The sequence below is a fragment of the Pelodiscus sinensis genome, chromosome 2 (assembly GCF_052426305.1).
Source record: "Pelodiscus sinensis isolate ZL-2025 chromosome 2, ASM5242630v1, whole genome shotgun sequence".
NCBI classification, from domain to species: Eukaryota; Metazoa; Chordata; order Testudines; family Trionychidae; genus Pelodiscus; species Pelodiscus sinensis.
Window position 1 is genome coordinate 165,237,381 of NC_143053.1, and position 22,583 is coordinate 165,259,963.

Genomic DNA, 22,583 nt, shown 5'->3' on the forward strand with positions numbered 1-22,583 from the left:
TCTCATTGCCATACTCCACTTGGTCACTTATCCTTTAGAAATGGATCAGGGCTATTTGGAGTGCAATAAAGGAAGATTTCTAGACATATGTATTTAATGAAAATAGGCCTTGGTTTTCACATTTTGCTCAGCTTCATTGATTAGAGATTCATTCTGGAGTTAATTGACATTTTCTGAACAAAGCTTTGTTGGGGGAGGGGGTCTCTCTGATGGGCATTTGGCTTGCATTTGTTCAATGACCCACTGACAAATACGCCAAATAGGATGGGAGATAAAAACTGGTGGTTTCCATTGTTCTTTCTGCAGGGAAGAAGATAGCAATGGAGTAGCCTCTCCCAGTAACCACAGTGCAGCCCTGTAAGAAGAAGCCTCTCACCTCAGTTTCCTGTCTCAGGCTACTCAATAAATTCTAGCTAATAACCTAAAGTTAATCAAATCACTTCCCACCTGGGGTCCAATTTATAGAGCTCTCACACACTGGCCCTCCAGTCCTTGCTTCCAGTCTCTTTCCACTTCGGTAAAGGAATCCACGAACTGTGACCCACAGCTTGGATAAAATGTCTCTTCACAAGCCCATGCAAAAAAATCTAGAGGCATGTACCCTGTAACAAACACATTGGTTTCAGTAGATAGCATGAGACCTGAGGCCTACAAACTTTGGTATAGATAAACTTTGGTAACCCGGGGGAGAGGGGAGCCTGTATAGTCCCCATCCCTGTGTCAGCCATGTAAACAGACAGTTCCAGCCTATGTTGTATTGTGTTAATCCAGCGCCTCACAGGAAACCTTAAAATGAACTGTAAACACAGTGAGATCACTGTATTCATCTCTTTGAAGAATAAAGCAAATCACCTGCAAAGGGTAGAAAACAGGCAATTGTTTTATGTTACTCCTGGTAGCTAATTACCAGTGATTAGAAAATAGCATCTACTTCAAAAAGTCTCCACTATTGTGTTTTGTTTACCTAACAACTTGGAGTTATCAAGAGAAGACCAAGATCTATATAAAAGTCTCTTGGTCCTGATGCTTTTCATCTCAGATCTGCTTCATGCTTCATGCAGAGGAATCTTAAGTCCTAAGACTGAGACCTCCAGTCCTGCCTGGATCACCCTGAATATGAATGCTGGACTATAACCTACATCCTAATCCTGACCAGACTGGATCAGATGGAGCTGATATTAGATTTGGAGCTGGTATTTGGACTTCACAAGTAACCAAAACACAATCTAGGATTGTCCCAGATTGAGAATCCATAGAAATGTTTTGGGATCAAATTGATTAATTGAAAAATAATAAATCACCAGAATCAGCTGGTATCCACCCAAGAGTTCCGAAGGAGAAATTGCAGAACTATTAACTGTGTTCTGTAATACATTGCTTATATCAGTCTTTGCATCAGATCACTGTAGGATAGCTTATTTAATGCCTATTTTTTAAAAGGTTCCTAAAGTGATCCTGGCAACTGATGACCAGTAAACCTACCTTTAGTAGCAGGCAAATTGGTTGAAGCTTCAAGAAAGATTTATAGCCAATTAGTTCTTTTATCGTTGTGTTTTGATGTTATGGTCAGCTCATATGCTATCAAGTATCAGAGGGGTAGCCGTGTTAGTCTGAATCTGCAAAAGCGATGAGGAGTCCTGTGGCACCTTATAGACTAACTGAAGTGTAGGAGCATAAGCTTTCGTGGGCAAAGACCCACTTCGTCAGATGCATGTCAGACATGCATCTGACGAAGTGGGTCTTTGCCCACGAAAGCTTATGCTCCTACACTTCAGTTAGTCTATAAGGTGCCACAGGACTCCTCATCGCTCATATGCTATTTTATATTTAATAAATGTATGCTAAATAGATTTAAATTGTAGGACTATAGAAATATAATCCTGACAAGTATTTAGGAGCTGTGAGTGTATATTAGATTTATAAGTAAATCATGGCTGAAATGTAAGGCATATAGGCTGCAATCTCTAAGATTTTAGCTTAGCCATACTAAGCCATACATTTCTCCCGGACACTTGATACGAGTGGGTGACCTAAGAATACCCCATGCCTGCCAGAATGGTTACAAGATTACTGTAAAAGTGTAAAACATATATCAATAGTTGATTTAAGAAAAGTATAGATGGCAATAGACCACAATGTATTATTGAAGAATGTCTTTGTTTGACTACAGGTTACCATGTACCATGTTCATTGATGCTAATCACTAAGAAACAACCTATAAAAAATAGGGTTCCACAATGTACATGAAGTGTGGAAGTACACACAAGGAAAAGAGGGTTGAAACCTTCATGACTATGCATAGAGTGAAAGGTAAGAACAATATAAGAGGGTCCCTGGTTGGGTAAAGACACAGGTTCTCTGGTCAGGTGTGTTTGTACTTCTCCACGTTTATGGTGACCTCTTCTGGTAGTTTCTAGTGACTCAGCTCTCCAGCTGAGTCACACACAGTCTGTACGGAACAACTCAAACACACTTCTTTTCGGGTATTAGTCCAACAAAATCTTTAAGGGCATCTGGATCTGGTATGGGCCAATGAACCTAGGATTTCCTCTGAAGAATCTTTGCCCGCTCTGCTCTTTTCTGGCCCCAGCTGGGCCTTTTAACCTCTAGAAGGGAATCTGAACTTTTATCATGGGTCAACAGTGGGCCAGTTCTTAGGTGGCCTAGTCGAGGTGGGTGGGGACTTGGGCCTATCCACTACTCCAGATCTCAGCCTGGAAACTCTGATAATAGCAGCCACATAGCATCATGTCCCTTTAACAAAAGTGCTTTCAGTCTCTAAGCCACTGCCCTATGGCCCAGCCTTCACCGATGCTTCACACTTGACTATGTTCTATGTTCAGGGTGAGCAGTCACCCTGAACTGCTACTCAGGAGCTATTTCTTGCCCTCCTAGTCCATAACCCCATCACTGAGCTGTCCATGGTGCTGAGGTCCCTTTGGAGGATTTTTCTGGTTTTTTTTTCTAGCTAGAAATGGGTGTGATAAACCTTAATCCATCCTGTCATAGACTCCCAAGAGAAGCCCACAGCAACAAGCATCTCTCCACTAAAGCATATCTGTTGAGAGATCCATCAACCCCAAGAATTGTGGGGATGTTTGAATACCATCTAATTTTAGTCATTGCGTGGGTTTCTGTGGGATTTATATGTGCATGGGTAATTGTAATGCCATTGCTTTAATAAAACATACTGTACAGATGAGACTTGGTACTCATCAGGGGAGACTGGTGAAGGCACAGTGATATGGATGGGGTCATGTTGCTCTTCTTTCCCCCCTGCAGCTAGTGACTGCAGGGGGGCAGACCCCTGCTGCAAGCTCCAGGTCCCCATTCTATTCCCCACATTTGTTGCTGACCAGCCCATTGCCCCTCCCACCCATGGCATTTGGGGCTTGTGCCCCCTCTCACCTGTAGTCTCTGTGATTGTGTCTGTAGTTACTATTCTTGATCTTTGTGCTTTTGGAGTCTCCGAATCAGAGGAAAGCACCAGAGGTGATTTTCACTCTGATGAGTTTGAAACTATAGCAACAGGAACTGAACACCCATGATGGTTTAATAAAAAAAAACACTTTAGAATTTAAATTGAATGTAAAAAATAGAGAATTATCAGACACATAGGTTAATAAAATATGTAGAGGAGGAGTCAATATAGCTGGGGCTGAGGAAAAAACCACACCTCTCCAATCTATTAGAAGTCTTTAAGTGTGTCCAACACGTATATGGATAAGGGTGATCTAATAGATTCAGTATACAGGTTGAACCTCCCAAATCCAGGACTCTCTGATCTAGCAACATCTGTGCTCCAGCAGAGGCTGAGGAGCTTGGGTGGGGCCAGGCAGCAGCTGGGAGTCCCCCCCTAGTCTTGCACCCCCAGCATCAATGGTGCCTGGCTGGGGAGCCCCAGCCCCAGCCCCAGCCACAGCCAGGGAACCCTCAGCATCAGCCAAGGGCCAGACAGCTGTCCGGGAGATCCTGCCTGGGTTGGGGAACCCCAGCGTAGGCAGGGCCACGTGTCCTGGGAGTCCTGATCCCAGCTGGGAACCCCTGGCTGCAGCTGGGCTTCCTACAGCTGGGCAGCCCTGGCCAAGAACCCAGAGAAACCCCCAGGGGCAGCAGGGCTGGGATGACTGGGCAGCCTCTACAGGGAAATCCCTAGCTGAAGCAGGGTTGGTGGAGGCAGGTGTCTGGAATCCCCAGGGGCAGCAGGGTGGCCATAGCAGTGTGGCAAGGTGGCCAGGCAGCACCATCTGGAGAACCTCCAGCAGCAGCAGGGCAGTGGTACCAGGTGGCCCCAGTTGGGAACCCTGGGAAACACCCTGTGGTCCTGGGACCTGCAATGGCCTATTGGTCCTTGCCTGGAACCCCAGAAGACCCTGGGGCAGAGGGCAGGCAGCTAGGTGGAGCCATGGCCAGCCAGCTTTAGCAGGGCCAGCGTCAGGGCAGGCAACTCCAGGAAAAGGAGCTCAGGAGCAGGGCAACCAGAAGGAGGGCACTGACCTCCCCAAGTCTGGCAAACTCCCTAGTCTGGGACAGCTCAGATCCTGAAGGTGCCGGACCAGGGAGTCCAATCTGTACTTAGATTTTAAAAAAACCTTTGACAAAGTTCCTCACCAAAGCCTCTTTAGCAACAAGGAAGGTCCTGTCATGGACTACTAAATGGTTAAAAGATAAGTAGTAAATAGTAGGAATTAATGGCCAATTTTCCAAATTGAGAGATGTAAATAGCAAGTCCCACAGGGACAGAACTGTTCAAAATATTAGTAAGTGATCTAGAAAAAGAGATAAACACTGAAGTGATAAAGTTACTCAAGACAGTCATATCCAAAGCAGACTGTGGCCACTCCAGCATCACCCAAGAACACTCCTCTCCCTCTCCACTCCCCGGATCCCTTAAAGAGGTTGACTCTGGCTACAGTGCCTGTGCTAGCTCCAAGCCTGACAGCACAGAGCCAGCAGTCACTGCCCTTGACCAAGTGGTCCCAAAACATGAGCCAGCAAGCCACTGGCAGCCAGCCCTCCACTACTCCCCAAGAACAGTTTGCCAGCTCCCAGCAGCCTGCCAGGGCCTGGAGAAGGCAGGCGTCTTCCTGGTCCAGGGTGAAGATCATGGACCTTATTCAGGTTTCAGGTGGATGCCTCCAACATCCATGATCTCCACACTAGATGAAGAAACTTGGCCGTCTATGGCAGGATAGCTGCCAGACTGGCCACCAAAGGATCAGGTTTGCATGAAAATCAAGTTGGTCTGGCGAGACCCCCCCAACCTTGAACCCTGAACTTCCCATCCCCCTTCTAGCTCGTTCCTCCCAGGTTTTCCCCCTCCCCTCTCTCAGCCTCTCTTCTACCCTCTCCCACCTCCTTTCCCCAGTCTCACCAGAGTTTCATTCCCCCCCCACACACACTCCAGTTTTGTTAAATAAAGAGAGTTTGTGTTCTAGAAAAATTATTTGACATCAGGGGGGGTGGGTAAGTGGAAGGACGTGAGGGAGGAATGAGGCACAAGCCTCTAGTGGGTCAGACCAGAGAGGCTCTTAGTGCTTGTCAGGTTGGAAGCTCTCCTGCAGGGCCTCCTAGATAATGACAGCCCCCCGATGGACCTCCTGGATGGCAGCCAGCAGAAAGTGCAGCCAGGCTCAAAGCAACATGTCCACGAGAAGCACCAGAGTGTCCAGGGACAGCTCTGGCTCCATATTGCAGAGTGATGTGGTGTCCCAAGTGAGAGCAACCAGAGCATGCAAAGACAAAATGCTTTCCTGTCCCTCATCGAGGTAGGCAAGCAAGCAGAGAAACCTGAGAACCGGCTGTCTGGGGGGGTGGGGAGGTCCCTTTAAGCCCAGGCCTTCTGAGCTGATGCCCTACCGGACCTGGTTCCGGCCAGCCTTAAATGTGGTTCAGTGTCCACTCAGGGTACGTCTAAACTACATGGCTCTGTCGACAGAGCCATGTAGATTTGTTTTTTTGGCAAAGGCAAATGAAGACACGATTTAAATGATCGCGGCTTCATTTACATTGACATGGCTGCCGCGCTGAGCCGACAAACAGCTGATCAGCTGTTTGTCGGCTCGCGCGCTAGTCTGGACGTTCCCCCTGTCGACATCAAAGCCCTTTGTCGGCAGCCCCGGTAAACCTCATTCCACGAGGAATAACGGGGCTGCCGACAAAGGGCTTTGATGTCGACAAGGGGAACGTCCAGACTAGTGCGCGAGCCGACAAACAACTGATCGGCTGTTTGTCAGCTCAGCGCGGCAGCCATGTAAATGTAAATGAAGCTGCGATCATTTAAATAGCGGCTTCATTTGCCTTTGCCTATGTGTCTAATCTACATGCCTCTGCCGACAGAGGCATATAGTCTAGACACAGCCTCAGTGTGGACACGCTATTTTGAAATAGCAAAACACTATTTCAAAATGCATTTTGTATATAGACACGTTATTTCGAAATAAGATATTTCAAAATAATGCTGTAGTGTAGACATACCTTAAGGGCAAAGGGATTTTGTTAAAATAAAATCTTTATTTAATACTTTAGATATCAAAGCCTTTAATTGTTTCCCCTTCCTTTATCTTGATGGGAAGGTAAAAGAGGGGAAAAAAAATGTTTAAAGGTGTGTTTGCCAAGTAAGCTGATGTTTCTGTATGCCAAACCTGTGCCTTGTTTAAAACTGTGAAATGTTATTCAGTGACTGAATTATGCTAATATTTTTGGATCATTTATTCCATAAAAATTAATACAACAGAATCTAAGAATCCAGTAGGAAATTTGGGTCCTTAAGACACTTATGCCTAGCCTCACCACCCGCCAGCATCATGGCTCATTTTACAGCAATAATTCTTTCTTTTGTTCTCTCATGGTGTCTGCACACATGAAGGAGTGAAAAATGTCAGCACATTTTACTAATGATTTCATGCACGTTTGGCAGTGTAAGCGCCCTCCTGAGAAGTACTAGTTCCTGTGAGGGGAATGAAAGAAAAGGCTACATAGAAGGGGCTTCGGGTTAACAAGTCCATGCAGAAAGAACTAGAAGTGTTAAGAACCATACTGAACTCCTCTTCTCTAGAATCAAAGAACAGATTTTCAGATTAAAAACAAGACAAAAATGTTAAGGGAAGAAGGCAATGCAAGGGATCATTCCGTAATCCATCAAGGAGTTGTGCACAGGATCGCAGTCATTTTAGCATTCCTTAACTTCATTTTGGCTTAGTTGCAATGGCTGTTTCAGGTTACAAAAAACAGGACGTAGGAGAATCTGGGAAAAATGTACTGGGCAAGCTCTGGAAACAGGAACATCCCATTTTTAGAAAAAGGAAAATTGATTAAGTTATATTACTGCTTTCATTGATGGATAAAGAAAAGAAAATGAAGGTCTTCCCTGCACTCTAATATTACTGTAAAACTTTCCCACTCTTTCTCACTTAGTACATGGGTAGTATTTCAGTGACTAAGCAGAGCACCTATAGCAGAAGAGGAAAACCCAAAAGCTAGATGGCAATGATTTCTGGAGCCATTAAAAGCAGTGTATGTGACTCTACAAATTAACTGGCAAACTCTACACTAATGTCTCGCGGTATACAGTGACTTCTTCCAGTCTGAAACAAAATAAACTCTTACCAATGTCTGACAAAGAAATTTAGTCCACAATCCCAGTATGCATCTTCCCTGCAGAAATACATAGTACCTAGCTATGAATGCTATTCTGTGAGAGCAGAGAATGATATAAGTGCATACAGTACTTAAATCTGACATGGTATTTCTAATATTTTCCTTTCTAAGTTTATAAAATACATACATACTAAATTAAAATTAAACATCGAGGTATTCAGTGGTCTTCTCTTTATCCATTAGCTCCAAAGATTCAACCAACCTAAAACCTTTGAATGGTTATGATTTATAAGTTAAATTACCTTTATCAAGTAATTGTACATGTATCAGCAATCCAATCATATCAAACAGTCACTTTTTGTAGCTAAATAGCTGACATATGGAACAACATAAGCAGATTTGACAAACTTGTAAATAAACAAAGCAAAATGAATAAATCTCTCTCTCTCTGATGCACTGGTGTAACACCAGAGGGAGTCTATTGATTTCAGTGTAGTTTTCTGAGATTCACAAAGGTGTAAGACAACAGAATGTGTGTGATTATTTTCATAAGGAAATTTACCTAAATATAAAATTATTTCAAGAAAAAGGAACATAACATCTGATTGAAAAACCATGATCTGGACCATTGTCCTGTCCAATTAAGCCATCAGTCTGTAAAACAAATATAAACAGATGTCATATTTTATTCTATCCAGATTGTATTACTCTCCGTCAGTGACTACATGCTTCCATACAGATATTTCATTAGATTGCTTCAAGCATACACACCCCAAGGCTTCAGTTTTTCATTGCATGTGGGACACTCCCTCCATAATGACATTCCAAAAGTCAATAAACATCTGTCAAACAAACACTGAACACAAATACTTGCCTACACCCTACTCTATATATTCTAGGGATAGATGCCAAGGCACTGCAATAGTGCATCTGTAATTAAAAATTTACAGCACATTTTGGTTCAGGAGAAATCTCCTACATCTCTGGCTCTCATCCTACTCCTTGTCCCAGGCACACAAGCTTTTTTGCCCTGTATGCCGACTGAACTCTAAGCACATTTGAGACACAGGTCTTCAAAATCCATGTATAACAATGGTGGGCAACCAGCAGCACACATACAGCCCATCAGGGTTCCATGTGTAGGCCACGCAACCCCTCTCACTCTCGTTCCCCCGTACCTCTCACACATTGGTGGCTCTGCACTTACCAACTCCTCCCCTTCCCTCCCAGACTTCTGGAGCACCATGAATTGGCTGTTTTGCATCCCGTCCCTGCGCCTGCTCTTCCTTCTGCTGATTTGCAGCATTCAAGCTCTGAGAGGGAGGGGGAAGAATAGGGCAGAGCACAAATCAGCCTTTTTAAGGCACTCCAGAAGTACTAGGAGGAAGGGAGGAGCAGTTATGGGACATGTTTGGGAGAAGAGGTGGAGAAGAGGCAGCATGTAACTTCTAGAAAGAATCCCCCATTCTTACCGAGGTAAGTAATCACTTTCAGGCTCTCTCCACAGGCTCTGCAATGAAGAATGCTTTGGAAGGGACCTCACAAGGAAGAAATCGGAAGGGAACCACTTCAACTGGAAGGCATGGGATGCATAGTTCCAGGGATGGGGGTTCCATGACCACCAGCCCAAAAAGAAGAAGGTGGGTGGTGGTGTTCGGGGACTCCCTCCTAAGAGGAACTGAGCCATCCATCAGCCGACCGGACCTGGATTCTTGAGAGGTGCGCTGCTTACCTTGAATTCAGGATGTGACTGAGAGGCTTACAAAATTGATCACACATTCGGATCGCTACCCCTTCTTGCTTCTCCATCTAGGAACTAACGATACGGCCAAGAACAACCTTGAGCAGGTTACTGCGGATTACATAGAGCTGGGAAGAAGGATCAAAGATTTTGGCACGCAAGTGGTGTTCTCATCCATCCTCCCTGTTGAAGGGAAAGGACTGGGTAGGGATCGTGGAATTGAGGAAGTAAATGTGTGGTTGCACAGGTGGTGTCGCAGAGAGGGCTTTGGTTTCTTCGACCATGGGACTCTGTTCTGGGCACAAGAATTGTTAGGAAGAGATGGGATCCGCCTAACAAAGAGAGGAAGGAGCATCTTCACAGGCAGGCTTGCAAACCTGGTGGGGAGAGCTTTAAACTAGGTTTGTTGGGGAATGGTGACAAAACCCTGAGGGGAGTGGAAAAGTCAGATACCGGGAAGAAATGCAAAGAGGAACGAGCAACAAAGGAGGACCCATGATTCGAATGCAGACGGTAGGGCGATCAACTGGTTATCTGAGGTGTTTGTACACCAATACAAGAAGCCTGAGCAACAAACAGGAAGAATTGGAGGCCCTGGCCCAGTCCAAGAACTACAATTTGATTGGGATAACAGAGACCTGGTGGGATGACACACATGACTGGAGCGCTATCATGGAAGGGTATAAACTGTTCAGGAAGAACAGGCAGGGGAGAAAAGGAGGAGGAGTTGCACAGTATATAAGAGAGCACTATGATTGCTCAGAACTCCAGTATATAGAGGGAGAAAAGCCTGTTGAGAGACTATGGGTTAAGTTTAGAGGTGTAAGCAACAGCAGTGATGTTTTGGTTGGTGTCTGCTACAGGCCACCAAATCAGATGGATGAGGTAGAGGCTTTCTTTGGACAACTGAGAGAATTTCCACATTGCAGGCCCTGGTTCTCCTGGGGGACTTTAATCACCCTGACATCCGTTGGCAGACCAATATGGCAGTACACAGACAATCAAGGAAGTTTTTGGAGAATGTTGGGGATAACTTCTTGGTACAAGTGCTGCAGGATCTGACCAGAGGCCATGTGCAGCTTGATCTGCTGCTCACAAACAGGGAGTAACTAGTAGGGGAAGTAGAGGTGGGCAACAACCTGGGAAGCAGTGATCATGAGATGGTAGATTTCAGGATCCTGACCAAAGGAAGGAAAAGAGAGTAGTAAAATACACACCTTGGACTTTAGAAAAGCAGATTTTGACTCCCTCAGAGCCCTGATGGGCAGAATCCCCTGGGATGCTAACATGAAGAGGAAAGGAGCCCAGGAGAGCTGGCAGTATTTTAAAGAAGCCTTATTGAAGGCACAGAAAGAAACCATTCCAATGCTTAGCAAGAGAAGCAAATATGGTAGGAGACCGGATTGGCTCACGGGGAAATTCTTGGTGAACTTAAGCACAAAAAGAGAGCTTACAAAAAGTGGAAACTTGAACAGATGACTAGGGAGGGGTATAAATGTATAGCTCGAGAATGCAGGGGAGTTATCAGGAAGGCGAAAGCGCAATTGGAATTGCAAATCGCAAGGGATGTGAAGGATAAGAAAGGTTTCTACAGGCATGTTAGCAAGAAGAAGGTGATCAGAAAGGGTTTGGGGCCCCTACTGGATGAGGGTAGTAACCTAGTGACAGATGATGTAGGGAAAGCTGAAGTACTTAATGCTTTCTTTGCCTCTTTCTTCACAGACAAGGTCAGATTCAAGACTAATGCACTAAGTGATACAATATGGGATGAAGGTGGACAGCCTTTAGTGGGGAAAGAACAGGTTAGGAACTATTTAGAAAAGCTAAACATACATAAATCCATAGGTCCAGACTTAATACATCCGAGGGTACTGAGGGAGTTGGCAAGTGTCATTGTGGAGCCTTTGGCCATTATCTTTGAAAAGTCGTGGAGATCAGGAGAGATCCCGGATTATTTGAAAAAGGCAAATGTAGTGCCCATCTTTAAGAAAGGGAAGAAGGACAATCCAGGGAACTATAGGCCGGTCAGTCTTGCCTCAGTTCCTGGAAAAATAATGGAGGGGATCCTCAAGGAATCCATTTTGAAGCACTTGGAAGAGGGGAAGGTGATCAGGAATAGTCAGCATAGATTCACGAAGGGCAAGTTGTGTCTGACTAATCTGATTAGCTTCTATGATGAGGTAACTCGCTCTGTGGATACGGGGAAGTCAGTGGATGTGATATACTTTGACTTTAGCAAGGCTTTTGATACAGTCTCCCACAACATTCTTGCCAGCAAGTTAAGGGAATGTGGATTGGATAAATAGATGGTAAGATCGATAGAAAACGGGATGGAAGGTCGGAATCAGTGGGTAGTGATCAACAGCTCAATGTCAGGATGGTGGTTGGTTTCTAGCAGAGTGCCCCAGGGTTCGGTTCTGGGACCAGTTTTGTTTAACATCTTTATTAATGACCTGGATGAGGGGATGGATTGTACCCTCAGCAAGTTTGCTGATGACACTAAGCTAGGGGGAGAGGTAGACACGCTGGAAGGAAGGGATAGAGTCCAGAGTGACTTAGACAAATTGGAGGATTGGGACACAAGAAATCTGATGAGGTTCAACAAGGACAAGAGTAGAGTCCTGCACTTGGGACGGAAGAATCCCAAGCATTGTTACAGGCGGGGGACCAACTGGCTAAGTAGCAGTTCTGCAGAAAAGGACCTGGGGATTACAGTGGATGAGAAGCTGGACATGAGTCAACAGTGTGCCCTTGTAGCCAAGAAGGTTGCATTAAGAGGAGCATTGCCAGTCAATCCAGAGATGTGATTATTCCTCTTTCTTCGGCTCTGGTGAGGTCACATCTGGAGTACTGGATCCAGTTCTGGGCCCCCATTTACAGGAAGGATGTGGATGCATTGGAGAGGGTCCAGCGGAGGGTGACCAAAATAATTAGGGGGATGGAACATATCACCTACCAGGAGAGGCTGAGGGAGTTGGGTCTATTTAGTCTGCAGAAGAGAAGAGTGAGTGGGGATTTGATAGCAGCCTTCAACTTCTTTAAGGGAGGTTCCAAACAGGCTGGAGAAAGGCTGTTCACAGTAGTGATGGATGGCAGAACAAGGAACAATGGTTTCAAGTTGCAATGGGAGAGGTCCACGTTGGATAGTAGGAAAAACTATTTCACTAGGAGGGTGGTGAAACACTAGAATGGGTTACCTAGAGAAATAGTGGAGTCTCCGTCCCTAGATGTGTTTAAGTCCTGGCTTGACAAAACCCTGGCTGGGTTGATTTAATTGGGATTGGTCCTGCCTTGGGCAGGGGGCTGGACTTGATGGCCTTCTATGGTCTCTTCCAGCTCTATGATTCTAAGATGCCGGGCAGGGATGTGATATTATAAAGTGTAAATGTTTCTTTTTTAAAAATTGATGACAGCCGTATTAATATATGAATGATTAAAGCGTTTCTATTTGTTTTGAAATACTCAGCACACTGTATATTACATCTTATTCTTGGGGTCATGGCTAGTTCACATGACTTATTTCAAACTTGTGGCCTACTCACTAACCTTGGTTGCCCATCACTGATGTGTAGACTAATGTAAGAAACTTCACCTTTAACCTGATGGCCTGAGAGAGGCAAATCCATAACACAGGAGTCCAGACTCACTGAAAACTATTCATTAGATGTCACTTTACTTACGCTGCAACTATTTTCCCTGTAAGTCAAATTACAAAGTTTTATCAGTAGAAGAGAAGGTGGGGAACACAGTGGAATGAGATCTTTGCTATTCTAGATTCAGTAAATAACATCTGTATTGTAAAACGCTTAGAAATATAAAGGTAGGAGTAGTTTGGAAAGTGAAAGCTCACAGTTGCCCCAATTAACTCCAAACACAAGCTACATGCATAGGCATTATAGTCTCAGAAAGACATCTGCTTCTGGAGTCTGGTTTTACTGCCTCCATTCATTCCAAAAGAACCCTATTCAAACTTCAGCCTACTCCCGAACTCTTTCTTCCTACAGGACTTGTCTCAAACTCTAGCTGCCAGAGGGTTATGACATCTCTAGTTCAGTACGGAGCCATGTCTGCCCCAGTGTCTCAGCAACAAATAAACTTGCATCTCCCTGCAGAAATCTAATACCTGTCAACAAAGTATGCAAGCAAGAGTATCTTGCCACCCTGTTACTGTATATTTTCATTGCAAATATGGATGTTCCTCTTTAAGTATGTACTTATATATTTTATCATCTTAATTTTTATGTTAAATGGATATAATTCTTTTTTTAAAAATAAAATGTAATATTGCTAGAAGATAAAAAGAATCAGAAATGAAATATTTAGTAATTATGATACTTCCTTCTGCTCTTCATATTGTTAAGCATCATCAACCACAATGTACTGAAAAGGATGAATTTCTACGGTCATGATACCAGTGATATAATCTGAAAGCACATTTACCCTCCTCCTCAACTTTGATTCCAACATGTGTTTATGATCATGATGGTCCCATATTAACAAAACATTTAAGAATGTACTCAATTCCATAATTTTTCAATGAACTCAGGACCATTATTCAATTATTCATTCAGCACCTAAACACATAATTAATTTAAACCACACACTTGTTCTTTACTAATATGGATGGACTACTTTACTACTACTTTACTAATACAGATTGGGGCCTCAAATGGCACATTTATTAGTCTTCAAGTGAGTTGTTTTTAAATACACTTTTCTCTATGTGTATCTTTATGGTCATTACATTTTTTCTCTTGCTTTTCAGTGAGAAGAAAGGCAATATTTAAATATATTTATCACTTAAATATAATTATTTCAAGCATAATTATGATTGATAAAGCAAGATTTTCTCTCATGGGACCATAGATTGCCTTTGATGCTCACACTGTATTCACTATGACAAAACAGCGTCTCACTCAGCATACAGTATATAAACAATGTATTGACTTAATGCAGGAAAAAATTATTGCAGAGTTTATAAAGTCCTTGGTGAAACTTATTTTTGGAAACTGCTGCTGGAAAAATTAATCCTTTAAAAAAAAACAGAAAGTCCCAGTATTCAATAGGGGAACTCAATATTTCATATTCAAAACCTGCATTTGCACATTTAGATCTCACAACATAATACAGAAAAGCTACTTTGCATATTATTATTTTCATTTGCATGTCTCATTATCTGTTTGCGTCTAAGTAGCCATTTTGTATTTTCAGAATGACATATTTTAAAGGTGCCCTTAAGGAAGCCTATTCAAACATTGGCCTAAAATGCCTATTTTTCAATGACCCAAACACATCCCATGAACACTTCAATACTAATGCATTAAGTGAATATAATTTAATCTTCTTATCACTTGTGAAAGTAATCTTAATTTTATTTCATAGGAGATGTATCCCATTATGTCACCATCACACAGGCTCTAAGTCGAGGCTACATTAATGTAGCCTGCCTCGGACTAATTTCAAGATATCCCCTCCTTGAAAATTCTATTTCCATTTTGTAAAATTAAGTCGAATTTTGTTATTTCAAAATAGTTTTCTAGTGCAGACATGGCCTTAATGAGCTACTGTTGAGGTCATATAGACCTATGTACATGGCCACCTAAGGCATCATAGATGCCATTTAAAAGAGAGATGGGCAGGTGCACATCTCCAGATTTAGTTAATCGGCCTTTGACGTCAGAGTCAAATATAAGGGAGGATTTAAAATGGGTTCAGTGGCACCCATAGAAATCATGAAGCCAAGAGTGCAAAGTCAGGCAAAAATATTTCTCTAGGCCCAGTGCAGAAGGAAGGCAGGGACTGGTTTGGGGAATGAGCCCTCCCTGCATTGACCCCCCCCCAGAAGCAATCCCACTCCCGCAGGGGTGGGCTCAGCTCCCTACTCCAAGCATTATGTTAGGATCCTGACAAGAACAGTCAGGCCCAAGGGTAAAATCAGGGTCAAACATGAGGAAATGTATAAAGAGAAGTTCGTGTTCCAGTCCAGAGCTGAACCAAGGATCAAAGTCCAAATAGGTGGCAAAGTCCAAGTCAAGCACGAGAGCTTAAAGTAAATGGTCATCACCAGTATATAGGAGATCCGCTCTGTTTCAAGAACACTTCCTGGAACCCCCCTTGGGTTTAGAAAGGCAGGGAACCAAGAGGCTGCTGGCTCTTAGATACCTTGAGGTGGAATTTCTCATGGTCTGTGCCCACAGTGGACTATGGAGAACAAGCAGATTACAGCTGTTGCAAGGTTGCAGGTGTCCCTTGCCTATCAGTTCCCAGACCTGGTTTCAAGACAAGTTAGACCTTATACACTGTAAGTTGAAGTGCAGGGTTGAAGTGCTGTTCAGGTGTGGCCTGGAGCTGGGTCCAGACCCATGGGACAGGAGCTGCCATTATAGTTTGAAGGTTGTGTGGGATCACTCTCCAAAACAGCCCTTCCCCCCTGGCTTCCATTCCTTACCAGGCCTGGGTTATGGAACCAGGGCTCTTTTCTGGTGCTTACATGAATCCAAACATGGGGAGATATTCAGAAAAGACATTTGATTTGTTTGGAAAAGAAGGAGTCAAAACCCATGGAGCTTCTTTTTGAGCTTGCACATCACTGTATGCTTCACTACTCGCAAGAACAATTTTTATGTCTAATCACTTGTTATTACACGTGATAATTTGCATACTAATTGGATAAAAATACAAAGCACAAATAGTTTTTGCATGGACACATTCCATAATATACGTATGTGATTCAATGTCTGTTAGGTAAATTGAAAGCTTCCCATCAACTCCAATGGGCTTTGGACCTTATTTTATATGAACAGGTAAGTGCACACCATCAATTTTTGTGTGGTGTTTCAAACATATGAGTTAATGCTGTTTTGAAACACAGTCCTTTCATCTCCTTGGACTAGCATATTTTTCCCCTTGTTTTTGGCCAAACTAAGGCTGAGGCAATATGCCTGTTTTAGTATGTAGAAAAAATATTCTCCTGATGTTACCACCAATTTATAATAGATTAGCAGAGTATTTCTTATAAAATGTATTCATTCACAAATTATATAAAATTCATTCATTCAGCTACAGTCACCTACCATGTTGTGTACAAGTTTAATGTTAACTGAACATTTAAAAAACAAATTGCTTGTTGGTTTCTCTTTTGAGTTTTAGTTTTAATGCAGAAGAACTCTACAAAGACAGACATGTTTGGCAGCAAAACACTTAAGCATGTGATTACTTTTAAGCATGTTCTAAGGCCCCATTTACTTCAATGAGACTTATACAAGGGCTTATCTTTAAGTACATTGATAAACAGAGAAGGGAATTATTTATTGCTTAAAGCTGAGCTCAAGTTTAAAATGTTTTGCAGCATTGGCTGGCCTAAGTCCTTTAAATCTTCTCCTTGTATTTATAGAATATGAATTAAAGAAAGGAACATAGTTATATGTAATACAATACTACACCCCCTTTTACTCATGTTGAAGTATACCAGATTTCATGAAAACATTTATTCTGTTTTCTTCTCAGCAGTAGAAGATACTCCCAGACACCAGGGCTACGTCTAGACTGGCATGATTTTCCTGAAATGCTTTTAACTGAAAAGTTTTCCATTAAAAGCATTTTCGGAAAAGAGCCTCTAGATTGGCACGGACGCTTTTCCGCAAAAGCACTTTTTGCGGAAAAGCGTCCGTGGCCAATCTAGATGCGCTTTTCCGCAAAAAAGCCCCGATCGCCATTTTCGCGATCGGGGCTTTTTTGCGCAAAACAAATCTCAGCTGTCTACACTGGCCCTTTTACACAAAAGTTTTGCGCAAAAGGGACTTTTGCCCAAACGGGAGCAGCATAGTATTTCTGCAAAAAGCACTGATTTCTTACAGTAGGAAGTCAGTGCTTTTGCGGAAATTCAAGTGGCCAGTGTAGACAGCTGGCAAGTTTTTCTGGAAAAGCGGCTGATTTTCCGGAAAAACTGGCCAATCTAGACATAGCCCATCTGAATAGACTTTCCCCCCATGCTCACACATACAATATTCATTCTGAGTTAAACAGATATCTCCACTTATATTTTCTTACCATCCCGTAAATAAAGCTTTCTGTATCATGACAAACTTTGTAAGGGGACATCACAGTTCTATTTTATGTTTTAATTCAGACCTCCCTCACTTTCCCCAGTTGAGGATAGTGCAGGAAGACAAGAATAACTTGAAGACAAAACACATTTTTCATGTATACACAACTAAATACAGCACTTCATGTTTTCAGTCTCTTGTAAAACAGGGGAAAAGAATTGCTGCTTCAGCTGAAATAGTGTAATAGGTGAACACACAAGCATTCACATGTGTATGACTTTAAATGCAGATTAAATAGTGAGAAATTCTGTGATGAACTAACTTATGTTGATCATAAACAGCCACTGAAAACAAATTTTAGCTGTGATTCTTTCACATTAGGGAAATACATGGCCCAAGAGGTGACCTTACGAATAGGTGTATCAGGTAGGTAAGTTATTTTTTTTAATGAGACTATTAAGATTATCTTTCTAGTTCACACAACCACCACCTTCTTCTTGCCATCACATCCTTAAACTAGGTAAAGAAGTAAATTTGGATTTTCCATGTTACTTTTTGTCTTGTGATGACCTCTCCTGGTAGAGCTGTTCATTAGCCATGATTCAAGCACTGAAAGAGTTTTGATCCCCTTTCTGTTAAATCTTGACCAGACGTATACAATCTAAAGAACTTTTTGGTGAAGTTTTGAAAAGATATCAACCAAACTAAAAAGCAGATGGGTACAGGGGAGGATTATGGATAATATTGCATTAGTTTCCTGTATCACATGCATGCTTATTATACAAACACCAGACTCATGTTCCCCCAATTAATCTTTGGGTTTGGTTTATGTTTATTTTCAAACTGACACAGAGGTGGTCAGATTAACTGACAGGTATCATTTCAGTGAAATAGGGAGACTTAGTGAAAGTGCAGAGAAAATGAAAATTTGAGATACAATCTGCTCTGACTAGTGAAACTAGATGGACAATGAAAACTCAGGGTCCAATTCTGCTCTCACTGAAGCTAATGGGAATCCAGTATTTATTTTCACTGGAGAAGAATCAATAAGGGAGTAATGGACACCAAACTTACAGTCTGCTTTCTAGAAAAAATACAAAAAGATTTATACTCATGTTTCCCCAATAGTGAAATACTGGAGGATTTCTTAAACATTTACTAGAGCGGAGCAGAGTACAGTAAAGAAATTGTTGGACGGAAATTAGTTATATACTAAAATTATAAATATTCCTTTCATTTCAAAAAGTCCATACATCCGCCAAAAATTTCCATTATGTCTATCCAAGCCAGAGCCAAGAAGAAAACAGAGGCAACTGGCTTCTCTTCAAAGAAAAAGTGTGATCATCAATTCAATTTACAATTAGCTGGAGACAACAGAAATAAAAGACAAAATAAATCAGCTTGTATACTAAAATGTGCAATAGAATATCCAGTTAGCCAACAGACATCATGATTTATAAGTACCAACTCTAGAACCATTTCACTAGCACTGGGAATGGCAAGTATTATAATGTTTCTGAACAGAACTGAATGCATTTTTCATATGTTATCATGTTCATCATCTTGCTACTAATAGTAAGGGAGATTGATATTGGATTGTAGCTATATTTCCATTGCCTATAAACCAAATCACATTATACTTTTAGTGAATCAAAAAAAAAGTGTGAACTCTATACTCTTCATAAGGAGTTTTGTATGTACAGCTCTTTCATATTACTACACTGTAGATACTAAAAAATCTAGAATACTGAAATATACATCAGTGAGTTTTTAATTCTTATGATAATAGTAAGTATGCTTTTTACCTGCCCTGATTTTAGAAGTATTTTATTTAATAAAAACTTATCAAACTTTTTCTAAGGTTAAACATATGATTATTGTGTTATCAAATTGTATGACAAATTTTAAAATACTGTATGTTATCTCTAAAATTAAATTTGTAGCAGAACTATGAACATCCGCTATGGCATTACAAAATACTTATTACCTACATTGCAAGGGAGTTTATATCCCAAGAACAGAATGACGGTAACCCAAGTTATTATGCCTTTTTATGAGTATTCCAGTTATGAACAATGACCTATTACTGCGTACAAAGAAATCACATTCAGAACATAACTGAGATGAACAATTGAGTCAAAAGTAATAATCTTTTGTACTGGTATTGCTCCTGAGGGAAAGGGGGAAATAGCAGAAGACTATAGTTTGAGAGACTTAGGATAAGGCAGAGTGTCTGGGTTTTTTTTATCTCTTTGGTTAAATATATACAATGGTCTCAATATATGGCACTTTTTTTTTCAAAACTGACCATATGAAATGGGAGGAGGGACAGTGAGTCAGATCAGTACAGTTGTATTCCAGATCCAAAACCTAATAATAGTTTTGTTCAAACCCATAGAAAGGAGAGAGATCCACTCACACCTCAGTACAATGTATACATTCCAAAACAATTCACTGCTTGATCAGTAAAACTGTCACACACACCCAAATGTACCTATCCATAAAAAAACAGGCTGATTACCACAAGTCTCCTGCTCTCGCTAACACCGCAGATCCTTTTAAAATGCTACACATCATTTCAGTATCTATTTCACAAATAACAGTCAAATGGCACGCTCTCTGCATCAGGTAGAGAAAGAAAACTAAATACTTCATACTGGCCTCTACCTGCTCATATTTTGCTGCAAACTAACAGCTCATTGCAACATTAAAGGTTTGATGCTTCCCTGGAAATCAACGAGTGCACTGTCATTACTGGCAGCAGGATGCGGTCCTATTACAGGTGCTTTTGCTCTCTTAAGTTCAGCATTTCATCTGCTGGTTTAATCATTTCGCTGGCACTTTTCTCACTGTGAGGGCAATGGCTGGTCAGCGACAGCACAACTTCACTCGTTTTGTGAAGCAAAACTTCACTCTCAGCATCTTGCCTGAGCTCCCTCTCGCTCTCTCTCCGACCCCACAAACACCAAGTGTTTATTCTCCGTTTACCGCCCCCCTCCCAAAAAAAACCCACTAATTGAGAAATTTGCCCACGTCTCCCCCTTTCCTGTCCCAGTACGTGCAGATCCCGATCCCCAACCCAACTCATCCGGAAGAGAATGTCAAGTTCACACTGCAGACCCAGCCAGCTCTCCTGTAGCAGTTCCCTACTCCCCCAACTTTCACCCTCAACTACCACCAGCATCGCCCAAATCAACTGCCCCGATGACAAGCTGAGCAGATCATGACCAGGAGCGCGCACACCACAAGCCAAACAAGCCCCAAACACCGAGAAACCTCCCTCCGGAGTCATCGTGGGAATCTGGATGCGGAGCGGAAAGTGGGCAAGGTTCTTTTAAAGAGGTACTTACGGGATGCAGGGAGCGCAGTCCTGGCTCTGCAGCTGATGCTGCTGAAAATCCAGAGGAAGAGGGCTGCCCTGCAGCCGGCTCGGGGAACCATCCTTCCCTTCCCGGCTCCCTTTACTCCAAAGGTCAGCCGCGGAATAGCTGCTTTTCCTCCACTTTTCCCTCCTTCCCTCTGTCTTTGATCTGAGCAGGCAACGGAAAAGAGAGCGGGGAGCAGGGCTGTAGAAGCCGAAACCCCTCTTCGCCTCCTGCCTCTGGGTCTGGAGCAGCCCAGGATAAGTCCCAACACTTTTCTTCCCCTTCTTGTTGTGCGCGCGCCTCCCTCGGATCAAAAATAAGCGGCGGGAGGTGTATGGGGGGTGGGAGGGAGGGAGAGAGAAGCCGAAGGAAGTACCAAGGAGCAGGGAGGGAAAAATAATAAAAACACTCCAAAAAGGCGGGGAGGGGGAGAAAGGGGCTAACTGGGGGGGAAGGGAGCAAAGACGTTGGTGTTGCCAATGCTGCTGCTGCTGCCACTGCAGCTGAGCCTTTCCTTCTGCATAGAGCGGCGCTGCTGTGAGACGCTGCCAATCGTCTCCCAGCCCGGGTATATATATAGCCCGGTGCACTCGCACACCCAGACCCGCACGCTCCCGGGCGCGCGCGCGCACACACTCACACACACACTCACACACACTGAGCCACCGCCACAGCCAGAGCGGATCCCGCTGCAGAGGAGGCGGCTCCGAGCCTCCCTGCTCCTGCACTCGGCTCCCAGCAGGAGCAAACACCGCCGCCGCCGCGGCTGGCACAACCCAACCGGAGAGGAGAGGGGAGGGGAGGGGGAAGCCTTCCCTGCCCTCCCCTCGGCTTCGCTTCCCTCCCCCGGCTCCTCCCTCCTCCTCCGGCCCCAGCTCGCTCCTTCCCGGGCCTGCTTCTCGGGGCAAAAGCCAAAGGAACTTGCGCCAGGCGCTCGGGGGAGGCGCGCAGAGGTGAGGCGAGGCGCCGGGGGAGGCGGCCGCGCTCGCTCAGCCCCGGGGGTGACTGTCCATGGTGCTGAAGTGGAAGCGCGCCGCTCGCAGCGCGCCGCCTCCCTCCCTCCCGGCCTCCTTTTCCTTCCCCGGGCCAGGACAACCGAAGGAGGTGGCAGCCCTCCTCGGCCGCCTTGCCCCTTCCCACTCTGCTCCCCTTCGCGTGAAGATGGTACAGGCTCGCTGTGCTCCAGCCTCCCGGGATCCCCAAGCAGGCCGGTCTTCCGAGCGGTCCTAATTCTGAGGGGCTGAGCAACACCCCGCCTGCCAAAGAGCTGGGAGGACTGCAGAAGCCTCCAATGCAGATGTTTTCATTGTGGAATTACCCAGCGTTTAATTTGTGCCGGGCTGAGCCCCAGCTCCTCTAGGCTTGGCAGCTGAGAACCCTGGAAGCTCTGTGCTTCCTTCATCTGCTCTCACTGGTTAAAAAAAAATTGGTGGACCCTCAGCATCTCTTTCCTTAAAAATTAAACTCTGGGACTGACACACATACTCTCTCACTCTTTCTCTGTGTTAAAGTAGCATTAAGATTTTGCCTGAAATCAACCACTGTGGAAAACTGGCATTGTCAGAGCTCTGCCTTTTACAAGGTTTAAAATGCTGCTCTCCCATTTCCAGTTCTCCCCTATCCTCTGCTCAATGCTTAACCAAACTGAACTAAAAGATACTACTTTCTAGACAGATTAGAAACAATCGGCAGGCAGATTATTCATGCTTTAACTGATGGGACACGGAAAAATTAAATAATTCATTCAGCAGATATTATTCTACGGGCTCTAGAAAAGGGTGAATAATGGTAGGGAGCAGGGGGGAAACAGAGGGAATGGAGATGTTATTTTTG

The 22,583-nt window shown here is 43.6% G+C and overlaps 1 protein-coding gene across 1 annotated transcript in view; it reads right to left on the reverse strand.

The window, feature by feature from the left end:
* The window catches only part of CNTNAP2 (contactin associated protein 2), a 1,659,707-nt gene extending 1,637,933 nt beyond the window's left edge, over positions 1-21,774 (reverse strand). Inside the window, exon 1 of the mRNA XM_075921713.2 lies at positions 20,736-21,774. Coding sequence (XP_075777828.2) covers positions 20,736-20,826 — 91 coding nt within the window. The 5' untranslated portion in view covers positions 20,827-21,774. The remainder of the gene's footprint in view (positions 1-20,735) is intronic.
* Positions 21,775-22,583: the final 809 nt, after the last annotated feature.